At 49.2% G+C, this 15,824-nt stretch overlaps 1 protein-coding gene across 1 annotated transcript in view; it reads right to left on the bottom strand.

Moving 5' to 3' along the window:
* Positions 1-602: 602 nt before the first annotated feature.
* The window catches only part of dnah9 (dynein, axonemal, heavy chain 9), a 132,226-nt gene continuing 117,004 nt past the window's right edge, over positions 603-15,824 (bottom strand). The window contains exons 63-69 of the mRNA XM_031894796.1: positions 11,261-11,488; positions 7,231-7,422; positions 6,730-6,921; positions 5,937-6,107; positions 4,965-5,147; positions 2,326-2,715; positions 603-949 (exon numbers count right to left, since the gene is read on the bottom strand). Coding sequence (XP_031750656.1) covers positions 722-949; positions 2,326-2,715; positions 4,965-5,147; positions 5,937-6,107; positions 6,730-6,921; positions 7,231-7,422; positions 11,261-11,488 — 1,584 coding nt within the window. The 3' untranslated portion in view covers positions 603-721. The remainder of the gene's footprint in view (positions 950-2,325; positions 2,716-4,964; positions 5,148-5,936; positions 6,108-6,729; positions 6,922-7,230; positions 7,423-11,260; positions 11,489-15,824) is intronic.

Raw genomic sequence — 15,824 nt, 5'->3', positions numbered from 1 at the left:
ATGGCTGAAGGACACTGGTATGGCTGAAGGACACTGGTATGGCTGAAAGAGACTGGTATGGCTGAAGGACACTGGTATGGCTGAAGGACACTGGTATGGTTGACAATAGAGAGAAAGGATAGAGTGAATCAGAGTGGAGTAAAGATGGGTGGAGAAAAAAGGTTAAGAAGGGTGAGATGAAGGAAAACTGGGATGGAGAAAGACAAGAGAAGAAATGTGTTTGGCAGAGAGAAGAACGGGTGGAAGGAGGAGAGAGAGATAAGCTGGGTGGGAAAAAGATCAAGCAGGAGAAAGAAGTTGGAAGAAAGAAAGAAAGTAGAAGAAAACGACACTGGAAGAGAGAAGGGAGGAGATGAAACAAGAGTGAAAGGTCAGATAAAGATGGAGAGAAGGGAGGAAAGCACCACGGTTGCCCTGTGAGTACAAGGCAGTGTCATACTCATACTCTATACTGCCTGGGGGTTGGAGAATGTCTCCCACATGGGGCTACTCACTCCCAATGGAGCCCTAATTTGCACAACATTTTTGAGTCTTTGCCCACAAACCCTAAAAAACTGACCTCTGAGCCCCGTGGTCCCAACAGAGATTCACCTCACGCAAAATAACCAGAATAAAATATTTTATTAGAACTTTTGGCACAATAATTTAACGGTAACGGCGAGAAACAAGGAGGTTCCTGCCCAATCGCTCAGCAGTCCAACAGGGAAACAGTCTTGGGCTTTTATATTTGCAGCAGCAGGGCAACTCCAGCCAGGACCCACTTGGACGGGTTCTCCTTTGTCTTGAGGTTGAACGTCCACACGTACGTCGGGCCCCTCTGGCGGGTTTTATAGACGGGGCAGGGATACACGTTGCGCGTTTCCTGTTTGTCTACCGGGACGGCTTTTATAAAGATGACTGGCATGGCCGGTGTTAGGTCCTTGAGTCGGCTGTCCATGATGACCCCGGCCTAGAAGGTGCAAAACAGAACCGGTTGAATACAGAACGGCCCAGTAAGGGATGCTGGGATTGGTAGTTCCAAAGCAACGGTTACTTGGATAAATCCTGCCAATGTATTTATTCCCCCCCCCCCCCATCTGCTTATAGATTACCATGGCAACCACGTCTAGAGAAATTTCCTCTTGCATGCCGCTCAGATAGACAAAAGCAGCACCTTATTGGAAGATTAACGACGAGATCGTACTAAGATGAATAGGGGGGGTGGAATATTTATGGGGCTGGAGCGCGGCACATATATCAGAGACAGATGAGTACGAGCAGATATATTATATTAATGGCCCTTTTGTGCAGAGTTCTCCTTGGGCGAGACAGCCTGGGCTTCCCTGTTATAAATGATAGAGATGCCCTCAGAATTAAATGGGGAGAGAAGCTCAGTCGGGTAGATGGGCACCTCGGATTTTGGGCCAAGGCTACAGTTCTTAATCCTGTGGCTGAAATATGTTTGACTGTGTTTAAAGGGAAAGTTAACCAACGTTACACCTCAGAGTCGGTGAACATGGACACAAAAAGAAGACAACTTGCTATATGGTTATTGCCTTCAGCCTTATCTCTTTGTTCCATCCCCTTCCTGCTTGATTGTATCATTGGGTAAAACTCTTTAGGGCGACATAAACCGTCAATGAAGGAAGATCATTTTGGGTTGCGCCGGTACAGGGTTGGGTTTTGGCTGGTCTGCATAGGCTCGTTGGCTGATTTATTTATTATTTATGCACCCCCTAAAGACAACGTTGGGCATTTGTAATTATTCTATTAAATAACCATAGAGGAGTGAGATAAGAATGAGCTTTGAGGTTGGCCAAGCAGATGGGTTTGCTCCTGGGAGTGGCGGAAGCAAATATAATGCATTGCATTCTATAGACCATTCTAAAGACCAAGTCATACACCGTTCTAAAGACCAAGTCATAGACCATTCTAAAGACCAAGTCATAGACCGTTCTAAAGACCAAGTCATAGACCATTCTAAAGACTAAGTCATAGACCATTCCAAAGACCAAGTCATAGACCATTCTAAAGACCAAGTCATAGACCGTTCTAAAGACCAAGTCATAGACCATTCTAAAGACTAAGTCATAGACCATTCCAAAGACCAAGTCATAGACCATTCTAAAGACCAAGTCATAGACCTTTCTAAAGACCAAGTCATAGACCATTCTAAAGACCAAGTCATAGACCATTCTAAAGACTAAGTCATAGACCATTCTAAAGACCAAGTCAAACATGGAACCTGCCTCAGCCTGTCTGTATGAAATCTCCCTCTCTATCTCACTGAGTTCTTGAAGGCATCTCATTCAAAGTAAAATGACTTAGTGATAAAGTGCCTCTTACCGGAGTGTCCCAGCGGGCACCTTCCATGAACAAACCATGGACATAGGCCCCTTCACGGGGTGGGCTGCTGAAGTCCTCTCTGTTCTTCTTGGTCACATCACACTGGAGAGTCATCTTGTCGAGGGGCCACTCGTTCTTCCTGGCCATTGACTGCATGATGGCAGTGAGGAAGGACTGAGGGTTGAAGAACCCAGCTAACCAGACAGCAGAAGGCAAAGCAAAGTCCCCAGTCCACGTCTCCAGCTCTTTGATACGGCTAAGAAGGTCCACAAACCAGCCTGCAAGCCCAGCCATTGATGGATAGGCCCTCTTGGTCCATGATTCTGGCACCTGGTCCAGAAAGATGGCGTTCTGCAGATTCTCCATGTCACTGGTCATTGTCAGTTCACCCTGGAGAAAAACAAGTGATAGAATTTTCAGGAAATCTAGAAGTAGCAGCAGAACCTGTTGTGGGGATGAGCAGGGACATCAGCTATGGACTCTACTAAGGGATGACTAAGGGTACTACCATAAGGGAGCGGGGACATGAACTATGGACTCTACTAAGGGGTGACTAAGGGTACTACCATAACGAGCGGGGACATAAGCTATGGACTCTACTAAGGGATGACTAAGGGTACTACCATAAGGGAGCGGGGACATAAGCTATGGACTCTACTAAGGGATGACTAAGGGTACTACCATAAGGGAGTGGGGACATGAACTATGGACTCTACTAAGGGATGACTAAGGGTACTACCATAAGGGAGTGGGGACATGAACTATGGACTCTACTAAGGGATGACTAAGGGTACTACCATAAGGGAGCGGGGACATAAGCTATGGACTCTACTAAGGGATGACTAAGGGTACTACCATAAGGGAGTGGGGACATGAACTATGGACTCTACTAAGGGGTGACTAAGGGGTTGGCATCTTGTGCTGCTAAGTTTTCTCCTCGCAAATGGTTGCGACAAAGAGCACTCTTAGTTAGCCAATCAGGACCTAGCTACCTACTTACTTTGCTTCTTCTCAAAAGGCAGTGAAATTGGGAGAGTATTGGTGGGGGGGGGGGCATTTTGATATTGATCCCTCTGACCCTATCCAGACCCCCCCGACCATATATGGCTTCATCACTTATATACATGTGCTTGACCCATCCATGCCTGACAAAGGGCAAGAGTATATCATTCCAAAATGGCCACCAGAGGTGGAATGCTGGAGGACTGGGGTGCACTGGCATCGGGAGCATGGAGGGCAACCAGTTGGGGGGGTATTGCTCTCTCCTGAACCTGCCGACTTGTGGGTTTTGGGCCATCCCTCAACTCTACTCTCCGGGTCTTCTACCTTTTATGCCAAATCTCAGGGGAACTGAGGTTGCCCCTCTAGTAATACAGTTGCCCCCCTTACTAAGTAGGAACCTTAGTAACCAGACAATAGTGTTGAAATGAACTGGTTACTATGGGAACATTCTGGTTCTGATCCCCGAGAGCTTCTGATCGTAAAAAATGAACTCGCAGGTGATGATGAAAACCCTTCATGCCGATAGTTTATTGCCTGGCGAAGTTCCCCTTTAATTTATACCCCCCCCCCCCAGACAAAGGGCCGGTGATACATTTCTGCAGACGGATATAAAGGATGGGGCTCATTGGTACGGAGGCTGTTTAGGGCCAATACAAATAGGAATAAAGGCAGGACAATGGCTGCCGCCGCCTGTTTGTTTACCCATCATGCATCATAAACCCACTCCTAATCCAAATTGTCTTAGCGCCTTAGTCAATCCATCCGTCTCCTCGGCGCAATAAAAGGAAATCTTTCCGATAAGGGAGAAATCAGACAATTTCAAGCCTGAGAGACCAGGGAACATTAATAGGGAAATCTCAGACGCGCTCGTTATTTATTGGTCCTCGTAATCTTCCCTCCATCTTTAGCGCAATGAACGTTCACTCGCAAGGTGACAGGAAGGTGAGGGAGGAGCAAAGTTCCGCCCACTGTGCCCGCCCCCCGCTTACTGCACCTGATCCCCACTTTGCATTTATTTTACTTTCTGTTCAATTTGGAATTTCAGCAGCTATGTGGTTGCTAGGGTCCACTTTACCTTAGTAACCCTGGAGTGGTTTGAGAGAGTGACTGATATAGGACTAGTAGAGGGGCTGAATAGAAAGATAAGGAATAAAAACTAACAATAACAATAAAACTGGAGCCTCACAGAGCAATAGGGTTTGGCTGCCGGGGTCAGTGACCCCCATTTGAGACCTCGATAGAGTCAGAAGAAGGCAGCAAATAATTAACTGTGGCGAAAGGGGCTTGGCATAAGCAGAGTGGGGGTGGAGTCAGGATGGTTTGGGGACCCCAGAGGAGATGGGGCAACACAAAGGCCCTACCATTGGTTAATCCACCACTAGGTTATTAGATCACTGCCCACGGGGCCTCAATTAAGAATAAAAAAAGTGTAGGCGTGGCTATTATTTGGACACACCCCAGCTTCTCCATTTAAACTGAAACACACCCATGGTCCACTCAAACCCCACCCAGTGGAGTTGTGGAGGACACATCCCAATACCATTGGCTCTGATTACGCCCACCCCTATACCTTATGGCGCCCCCTTAGCAGTTGCAGGACCCCCATAGTTGTGCCCCCGGGGACCCCTAAGCCTTACCTTCAGGCCCAAATCCAGCTCTCGGAGGGAGCGTTTGATCTCGCTGGTTAGGGCGTTCATTCTCTCGCACTCCTGGAAGGCCACCACGATGTACGGGGTCCTCTCCTCCACCTTGGCCATGAGTTCTGGGATGTTGAATTCATCCGGAAGCTTCTCCAGGATCTCATCCAGCGTTGACTTGACCTGGCGCAATTGGCAAAATGAAAAAGATTTAAGGCAAAATAGTCTTTCTAATGAGAAGATTGCAAGCTCTGCGGAGCAGAATGACCTTCACCGGTGCACCAGGACCTTCAGGCTCTTTACAGCCTCATTGGCCCTAGTGAGTCCAGCAGCCTGGTCCTACAGCCTCATTGGCCTTATTGAGTCCTGCAGTCTGGTCCTACAGCCTCATTGGCCTTAGTGAGTCCTGCAGTCTGGTCCTACAGCCTCATTGGCCTTAGTGAGTCCTGCAGCCTGGTCCTACAGCCTCATTGGCCTTAGTGAGTCCTGCAGCCTGGTCCTACAGCCTCATTGGCCTTAGTGAGTCCTGCAGCCTGGTCCTACAGCCTCATTGGCCTTAGTGAGTCCTGCAGCCTGGTCCTACAGCCTCATTGGCCTTAGTGAGTCCTGCAGCCTGGTCCTACAGCCTCATTGGCCTTAGTGAGTCCTGCAGCCTGGTCCTACAGACTCAATGGCCTTAGTGAGTCCTGCAGCCTGGTCCTACAGCCTCATTGGCCTTAGTGAGTCCTGCAGCCTGGTCCTACAGCCTCATGGGCCTTAGTGAGTCCTGCAGCCTGGTCCTACAGCCTCATTGGCCTTAGTGAGTCCTGCAGCCTGGTCCTACAGCCTCATGGGCCTTAGTGAGTCCTGCAGCCTGGTCCTACAGCCTCATTGGCCTTAGTGAGTCCTGCAGCCTGGTCCTACAGCCTCATTAGCCTTAGTGAGTCCTGCAGCCTGGTCCTACAGCCTCATTGGCCTTAGGGACAAACCTACCTTCTCCTCCCGGGTTACTCCGCCCCCTTCCCCCGCGCTGCTGTCTCGAGGCTGCATTTCCAGCACTGTACGGAAGAGCTTCTCCGAAGTTTGAGTCAGGAAGCCGATCTCAGCGTTGGGGTGCAGGCCGTATAGATAGGGGGACTCTGCTGGGAGGGTGTCATCTATATACTGAGACAGGAAACAGGGCAGATTTACTATTTATATTATATTGTAAAGGAATATGGTTTGTGCTGCTACGGATAGCTGGGATCTCTTTGTATGGGCTGTTCCTGCTGAATTGTGCTTAGTACAGGGGAATCCCTATGTGCCATAGTTTTATGGTATCTCTCTGTACAGGCTATGAGCAAACTTAGGGGCTGTTCCTGCTGAATTGTGCTTAGTACAGGGGAATCCCTATGTGCCATAGTTTTATGGTATCTCTCTGTACAGGCTATGAGCAAACTTAGGGGCTGTTCCTGCTGAATTGTGCTTAGTACAGGGGAATCCCTATGTGCCATAGTTTTATGGTATCTCTCTGTACAGGCTATGAGCAAACTTAGGGGCTGTTCCTGCTGAATTGTGCTTAGTACAGGGGAATCCCTATGTGCCATAGTTTTATGGTATCTCTCTGTACAGGCTATGAGCAAACTTAGGGGGCTGTTCCTGCTGAATTGTGCTTAGTACAGGGGAATCCCTATGTGCCATAGTTTTATGGTATCTCTCTGTACAGGCTATGAGCAAACTTAGGGGGCTGTTCCTGCTGAATTGTGCTTAGTACGGGGGAATCCCTATGCTGCCATAGTGCCGCTACCTGGTGGTATCCATTATAATCCATGTTACGAGGAATCGGGAACCCGGGGGCCAAATACAGGGCCCCTTCCAACATCTCCGACTTAATAAACTCCTCCAGGTAGGTCCTGCAGAGGCGCCGGTCCCAGTCGTCGGTGATGTGACCCCCGTACATAATCTCCCCAAACAGGTAACGCAGATCATCAAACGGCACCTTGGGGAATAAACAAACCACTGAGAGACATGAATGGGAATAGGGGGCACCACCCGCCATGGACACAGAGCTGCCACTAGGGGGCACCATTTTGTTCTACGTTCTGCCCACAAAATGCTAATTTCTCTGTTTATTTAGTTTTACCGCTACAAAATAGGGTTTATTTCCCCTTTAAACCATTCCGGGAGATGTAGCGCTGAATTGGATGATTTGTATTACAGTCATTATCAGGTGGCGGTAACATTCAGTGGGAACAAGATGGCCGCCGCTTCACCCCGTGATGCCCCGTTTAACCCCCTAAGGACTCACCTTGGCGTTGGCTTCCAGGTAGTTAAACAGCACGTTGACCGATATGGTCAGGTCCCCGGTGTTGAAAGGATACGAGCGGTTCCAGCCCTGGGGGCCGAATTTCCTCCTCTCGGCCACAACGGCGTGGAAGTAACAAAGGGCGAAGAGGATGCTTTTGAACTCGGAGTCTTTGGAGCACATCTCCAGCGTGTCCTGAAACGCAATGGATATATATATATTAATATAGTGGTTTTGTTTGCTCTGCCTCAGCAATGGTTTCTTATCTCCTAGTTAAATCGGTCCATGGCCTCTCTAGACAGCAGTGCTGTAAACGTGCCCTTTCCAGACCCAGTAATTCCCTATGACTATTTATAATGACTGAGCAATGGGACAGCCATCAGTTAGCCGTGGGTTAATTCTACCTCCCAGAATCCTCACCTATCCCAAAGCAGCTCGGGTTCCCCATGGGCGCAACTGTGGCCCCTTCCTGAGCGTGTATAGAGCACAGTCTGCAGAGCACAATATCCAGAGAAGGAATGTTCTGGGCACACAATAAGCTGTACCCCCATACTGTACTGTCTAAGGGAAACACTATGGCACCTCCTACCCATATGTATAAATACAAATATACAGAGAAGGAATGTTCTGGGCACACAATAAGCTGTACCCCCATACTGTACTGTCTAAGAGAAACACTATGGCACCCCCTACCCATATGTATAAATACAAATATACAGAGAAGGAATGTTCTGGGCACACAATAAGCTGTACCCCCATACTGTACTGTCTAAGGGAAACACTATGGCACCTCCTACCCATATGTATAAATACAAATATACAGAGAAGGAATGTTCTGGGCACACAATAAGCTGTACCCCCATACTGTACTGTCTAAGGGAAACACTATGGCACCCCCTACCCATATGTATAAATACAAATATACAGAGAAGGAATGTTCTGGGCACACAATAAGCTGTACCCCCATACTGTACTGTCTAAGGGAAACACTATGGCACCTCCTACCCATATGTATAAATACAAATATACAGAGAAGGAATGTTCTGGGCACACAATAAGCTGTACCCCCATACTGTACTGTCTAAGGGAAACACTATGGCACCTCCTACCCATATGTATAAATACAAATATACAGAGAAGGAATGTTCTGGGCACACAATAAGCTGTACCCCCATACTGTACTGTCTAAGGGAAACACTATGGCACCCCCTACCCATATGTATAAATACAAATATACAGAGAAGGAATGTTCTGGGCACACATAGAACTGAATAAGCCGAAATAAAGTCCCCGTGAAATTATCTGACACTTTTATTACAGATATTGTTCACAGCAATATTTATATTCCAATTTATGCCGAGGTGACGCCTAGAATACAATATGGAACCTCGCTTTATTGGCTCGTGGATTATTTATGGGAACTGTCAGGCTTAAAAATAAACTGTTTGTATATTAATGGGAAAATATACACTATTTATAAGAGGGGCTTATCTGCCATTTATTTTCGCTTCAGTAGATAGTAAAATATGAGCCTGTAGCTTACTACATGCCCAGAACATTCCTTCTCCATTTGTATGTATGTGAGTTACCATATTGTTTCCCTTAGGCAGTACAGTATGGGGGGACAGCTTATTGTGTGCCCAGAACATTCCTTCTCTGTATATTTGTATTTATACATATGGGTAGGGGGTGCCATAGTGTTTCCCTTAGATAGTACAGTATGGGGGTACAGCTTATTGTGTGCCCAGAACATTCCTTCTCTGTATATTTGTATTTATACATATGGGTAGGAGGTGCCATAGTGTTTCCCTTAGACAGTACAGTATGGGGGTACAGCTTATTGTGTGCCCAGAACATTCCCTCTCTGTATATTTGTATTTATACATATGGGTAGGAGGTGCCATAGTGTTTCCCTTAGACAGTACAGTATGGGGGTACAGCTTATTGTATGCCCAGAACATTCCTTCTCTGTATATTTGTATTTATACATATGGGTAGGGGGTGCCATAGTGTTTCCCTTAGACAGTACAGTATGGGGGTACAGCTTATTGTGTGCCCAGAACATTCCTTCTCTGTATATTTGTATTTATACATATGGGTAGGAGGTGCCATAGTGTTTCCCTTAGACAGTACAGTATGGGGGTACAGCTTATTGTGTGCCCAGAACATTCCTTCTCTGTATATTTGTATTTATACATATGGGTAGGGGGTGCCATAGTGTTTCCCTATACAGTACAGTATGGGGGTACAGCTTATTGTATGCCCAGAACATTCCTTCCCTGTATATTTGTATTTATACATATGGGTAGGGGGTGCCATAGTGTTTCCCTTAGACAGTAATAATAATAATTAGATGTATGGATATATGGAATTAGCTCATGAATAAGGCTCTAACTGCCCCCCCTATACACCTGGGCCCCTGTACAGCTGCAGTTATGCCCCTTGTTATGTGCCCAGAACATTATTCCCTTATCCCTCGCTACCTCGTTGCATTGCTGGCAGTGGGAGATGGGTATTTCAGCTTGGGCACATTTCTGCCTCCCAAGCATGCTTGTCCATGTTTCCAGATTTCTGGGTACTTTGCCCACGCCGGCCAATACTGAGGGGCAGTAGGTTGGGGGTGCGGGGCGCTTATCTCCCCAAGTGCCACAGCCCATAGAACTAAACAGGGTTCCCCAAGTGATAAGAGCGCGCGGTACAATCAGTATTCCTCCCATCCCAATATTGGGCTGATAATAGAGTCGCCATCATTTCTTATTGAATGTCTCATCCATAATGGATGGCGCCGTATCAGGCCGACCAACAGCGCTACATTAATCTCAGTCTGCTCTGCGCTCGCCCCTCCGCTCCTTTCCGTTCTGGAGACACAGAGATAAAGGGACCGCACCAGAATCCCAATGAGCTCAGAGCGAATGCTGGAACACCACCTTGATTTGCAGTAAGGAACACTTCGCTCTCAACCCCCCCCCCCCGCCCACTTGGTATGGCTCATGAACTAGGAGACTGTACGGTGGCCTTTTAGCTCAAATATTTAACAATTTGATTTCATTTCATGACTTGCTCAGAATTTAGCACATGGTGCGACTCCGTAGAGCAGAAATTTAAGGAAGGAAAAGTGAGGCAGAAAAGTAATGATCGAACAAGGTGGTAACGACAAGGTAAGTTGGAGACAGTTGGGCAAGATGGAGGCAGGAAAGCAGGCAGTAGGGCAAGTTGAGACATAAGGGCAAGATGGAGACAGTAGGGCAAGATGGAGACAGTAGGGCAGGATGGAGACAGTAGGACAAGATGGAGACAGTAGGGCAAGATGGAGACAGTAGGGCAAGATGGAGACAGTAGGGCAGGATGGAGACAGTAGGGCAAGATGGAGACAGTAGGACAAGATGGAGACAGGAGGGCAAGATGGAGACAGTAGGGCAAGATGAAGACAGTAGGGCATGATGGGGACAGTAGGGCAAGATGGAGACAGTAAGGCAAGATGGAGACAGTAGGGCAAGATGGGGACAGTAGGGCAAGATGGAGACAGTAGGGCAAGATGGAGACAGTAGGACAAGATGGAGACAGGAGGGCAAGATGGAGACAGTAGGGCAAGATGAAGACAGTAGGGCATGATGGGGACAGTAGGGCAAGATGGAGACAGTAGGGCAAGATGGAGACAGTAGGACAAGATGGAGACAGTAGGGCAAGATGGAGACAGTAAGGCAAGATGGAGACAGTAGGGCATGATGAGGACAGTAGGGCAAGATGGAGACAGTAGGACAAGATGGAGACAGTAGGGCAAGATGGAGACAGTAGGACAAGATGGAGACAGTAGGGCAAGATGGAGACAGTAAGGCAAGATGGAGACAGTAGGGCAAGATGGAGACAGTAAGGCAAGATGGAGACAGTAGGGCAAGATGGAGATCAGTAAGCACTTCAGGACCACAGGTTGGACAGCTCTAACTAATATCAATAGTTAAAGACACTCCGGCCCACTCCGAGATGATTACTTGATCCAAGTGGAATTTCTTCAGTAAATAGCAGTAGAAATTACCTGATTAAAGTTATCCAAAGCCTTGTGCAGGTTGGCGTGCATACCAGTGGGAGGCTCGTTGGTTATTTTAATGGAATTCTCCAAAATGCCCTGAGGAATGATGTGTCCTTCAGGGGAGCCAGCCGGCTCAGCACTGATGAACACACGGAAGTTCTGGTGACTCCCCTCGCTGAGTTGTTCCAGTCTCTTCTCCAATGTGCCGAGCCATTTGGCAACAAGATGGATGTTCTACCCATGAAAACAGACCTATATTAGTACAGTTTGGGCCTAGGGGGGACCGACCCATAAACACCTCACTGCCATTAGTACAGTTTGGGCCTAGGGGGGACTGACCCATAAACACGTCACTGCCATTAGTACAGTTTGGGCCTAGGGGGGACTGACCCATAAACACCTCACTGCCATTAGTACAGTTTGGGCCTAGGGGGGACCGACCCATAAACACGTCACTGCCATTAGTACAGTTTGGGCCTAGGGGGGACTGACCCATAAACACGTCACTGCCATTAGTACAGTTTGGGCCTAGGGGGGACCGACCCATAAACACGTCACTACCATTAGTACAGTTTGGGCCTAGGGGGGACTGACCCATAAACACGTCGGTGCCATTAGTACAGTTTGGGCCTAGGGGGGACCGACCCATAAACACGTCGGTGCCATTAGTACAGTTTTGGGCCTAGGGGGGACTGACCCATAAACACGTCACTGCCATTAGTACAGTTTGGGCCTAGGGGGGACCGACCCATAAACACCTCACTGCCATTAGTACAGTTTGGGCCTAGGGGGGACCGACCCATAAACACGTCACTGCCATTAGTACAGTTTGGGCCTAGGGGGGACCGACCCATAAACACGTCACTGCCATTAGTACAGTTTGGGCCTAGGGGGGACCGACCCATAAACACGTCACTGCCATTAGTACAGTTTGGGCCTAGGGGGGACCGACCCATAAACACGTCGGTGCCATTAGTACAGTTTGGGCCTAGGGGGGACTGACCCATAAACACATCACTGCCATTAGTACAGTTTGGGCCTAGGGGGGACCGACCCATAAAACACGTCACTGCCATTAGTACAGTTTGGGCCTAGGGGGGACTGACCCATAAACACCTCACTACCATTAGTACAGTTTGGGCCTAGGGGGGACCGACCCATAAACACGTCACTGCCATTAGTACAGTTTGGGCCTAGAGGGGACTGACCCATAAACACGTCGGTGCCATTAGTACAGTTTGGGCCTAGGGGGGACCAACCCATAAACACGTCACTGCCATTAGTACAGTTTGGGCCTAGGGGGGACTGACCCATAAACACGTCACTGCCATTAGTACAGTTTGGGCCTAGAGGGGACTGACCCATAAACACGTCGGTGCCATTAGTACAGTTTGGGCCTAGGGGGGACCGACCCATAAACACGTCACTGCCATTAGTACAGTTTGGGCCTAGGGGGGACTGACCCATAAACACGTCACTGCCATTAGTACAGTTTGGGCCTAGGGGGGACTGACCCATAAACACGTCACTGCCATTAGTACAGTTTGGGCCTAGGGGGGACTGACCCATAAACACGTCGGTGCCATTAGTACAGTTTGGGCCTAGGGGGGACTGACCCATAAACACGTCGGTGCCATTAGTACAGTTTGGGCCTAGGGGGGACTGACCCATAAACACGTCACTGCCATTAGTACAGTTTGGGCCTAGGGGGGACTGACCCATAAACACGTCGGTGCCATTAGTACAGTTTGGGCCTAGGGGGGACCGACCCATAAACACGTCGGTGCCAATTAGTACAGTTTGGGCCTAGGGGGGACCGACCCATAAACACCTCACTGCCATTAGTACAGTTTGGGCCTAGGGGGGACCGACCCATAAACACGTCACTGCCATTAGTACAGTTTGGGCCTAGGGGGGACCGACCCATAAACACGTCGGTGCCATTAGTACAGTTTGGGCCTAGGGGGACTGACCCATAAACACATCACTGCCATTAGTACAGTTTGGGCCTAGGGGGGACTGACCATAAACACCTCACTACCATTAGTACAGTTTGGGCCTAGGGGGGACCGACCCATAAACACGTCACTGCCATTAGTACAGTTTGGGCCTAGGGGGGACCGGACCCATAAACACGTCACTGCCATTAGTACAGTTTGGGCCTAGGGGGGACTGACCCATAAACACGTCGGTGCCATTAGTACAGTTTGGGCCTAGGGGGGACCAACCCATAAACACGTCACTGCCATTAGTACAGTTTGGGCCTAGGGGGGACTGACCCATAAACACGTCACTGCCATTAGTACAGTTTGGGCCTAAGGGGGACTGACCCATAAACACGTCGGTGCCATTAGTACAGTTTGGGCCTAGGGGGGACTGACCCATAAACACGTCACTGCCATTAGTACAGTTTGGGCCTAGGGGGGACTGACCCATAAACACGTCACTGCCATTAGTACAGTTTGGGCCTAGGGGGGACCGACCCATAAACACGTCACTGCCATTAGTACAGTTTGGGCCTAGGGGGGACCGACCCATAAACACGTCGGTGCCATTAGTACAGTTTGGGCCTAGGGGGACTGACCCATAAACACGTCACTGCCATTAGTACAGTTTGGGCCTAGGGGGGACTGACCCATAAACACGTCACTGCCATTAGTACAGTTTGGGCCTAGGGGGGACTGACCCATAAACACCTCACTGCCATTAGTACAGTTTGGGCCTAGGGGGGACTGACCCATAAACACGTCGTGCCATTAGTACAGTTTGGGCCTAGGGGGGACTGACCCATAAACACCTCACTGCCATTAGTACAGTTTGGCCTAGGGGGGACCGACCCATAAACACGTCACTGCCATTAGTACAGTTTGGGCCTAGGGGGGACTGACCCATAAACACCTCACTGCCATTAGTACAGTTTGGGCCTAGGGGGGACTGACCCATAAACACGTCACTGCCATTAGTACAGTTTGGGGCCTAGGGGGACTGACCCATAAACACCTCACTGCCATTAGTACAGTTTGGGCCTAGGGGGGACTGACCCATAAACACGTCCGGTACCATTAGTACAGTTTGGGCCTAGGGGGGACTGACCCATAAACACGTCGGTGCCATTAGTACAGTTTTGGGCCTAGGGGGGACTGACCCATAAACACGTCGGTGCCATTAGTACAGTTTGGGCCTAGGGGGGACTGACCCATAAACACGTCACTGCCATTAGTACAGTTTGGGCCTAGGGGGGGACTGACCATAAACACGTCGGTGCCATTAGTTACAGTTTGGGGCCTAGGGGGGACCGACCCATAAACACGTCACTGCCATTAGTACAGTTTGGGCCTAGGGGGGACTGACCCATAAACACGTCACTGCCATTAGTACAGTTTGGGCCTAGGGGGGACTGACCCATAAACACGTCACTGCCATTAGTACAGTTTGGGCCTAGGGGGGACTGACCCATAAACACGTCACTGCCATTAGTACAGTTTGGGCCTAGGGGGGACTGACCCATAAACACGTCACTGCCATTAGTACAGTTTGGGCCCTAGGGGGGACTGACCCATAAACACCTCACTGCCATTAGTACAGTTTGGGCCTAGGGGGGACCGACCCATAAACACGTCACTGCCATTAGTACAGTTTGGGCTAGGGGGGACCGACCCATAAACACGTCACTGCCATTAGTACAGTTTTGGGCCTAGGGGGGACCGACCCATAAACACGTCACTGCCATTAGTACAGTTTGGGCCTAGGGGGGACCGACCCATAAACACGTCACTGCCATTAGTACAGTTTGGGCCTAGTTGGGACCGACCCATAAACACGTCACTGCCATTAGTACAGTTTGGGCCTAGTTGGGACCAACCCATAAACACGTCACTGCCATTAGTACAGTTTGGGCCTAGGGGGGACCGACCCATAAACACGTCACTGCCATTAGTACAGTTTGGGCCTAGGGGGGACCGACCCATAAACACGTCGGTGCCATTAGTACAGTTTGGGCCTAGGGGGGACTGACCCATAAACACGTCACTGCCATTAGTACAGTTTGGGCCTAGGGGGGACTGACCCATAAACACGTCACTGCCATTAGTACAGTTTGGGCCTAGGGGGGACTGACCCATAAACACCTCACTGCCATTAGTACAGTTTGGGCCTAGGGGGGACTGACCCATAAACACGTCGGTGCCATTAGTACAGTTTGGGCCTAGGGGGGACTGACCCATAAACACCTCACTGCCATTAGTACAGTTTGGGCCTAGGGGGGACCGACCCATAAACACGTCACTGCCATTAGTACAGTTTGGGCCTAGGGGGGACTGACCCATAAACACCTCACTGCCATTAGTACAGTTTGGGCCTAGGGGGGACTGACCCATAAACACGTCACTGCCATTAGTACAGTTTGGGCCTAGGGGGACTGACCCATAAACACCTCACTGCCATTAGTACAGTTTGGGCCTAGGGGGGACTGACCCATAAACACGTCGGTACCATTAGTACAGTTTGGGCCTAGGGGGACTGACCCATAAACACGTCGGTGCCATTAGTACAGTTTGGGCCTAGGGGGGAC

This window comes from Xenopus tropicalis, chromosome 10, assembly GCF_000004195.4.
Source record: "Xenopus tropicalis strain Nigerian chromosome 10, UCB_Xtro_10.0, whole genome shotgun sequence".
Classification (NCBI taxonomy): Eukaryota; Metazoa; Chordata; class Amphibia; order Anura; family Pipidae; genus Xenopus; species Xenopus tropicalis.
Note: the sequence above shows the minus strand (reverse complement) of the source record. Positions and strands in the feature narration are given on the sequence as shown.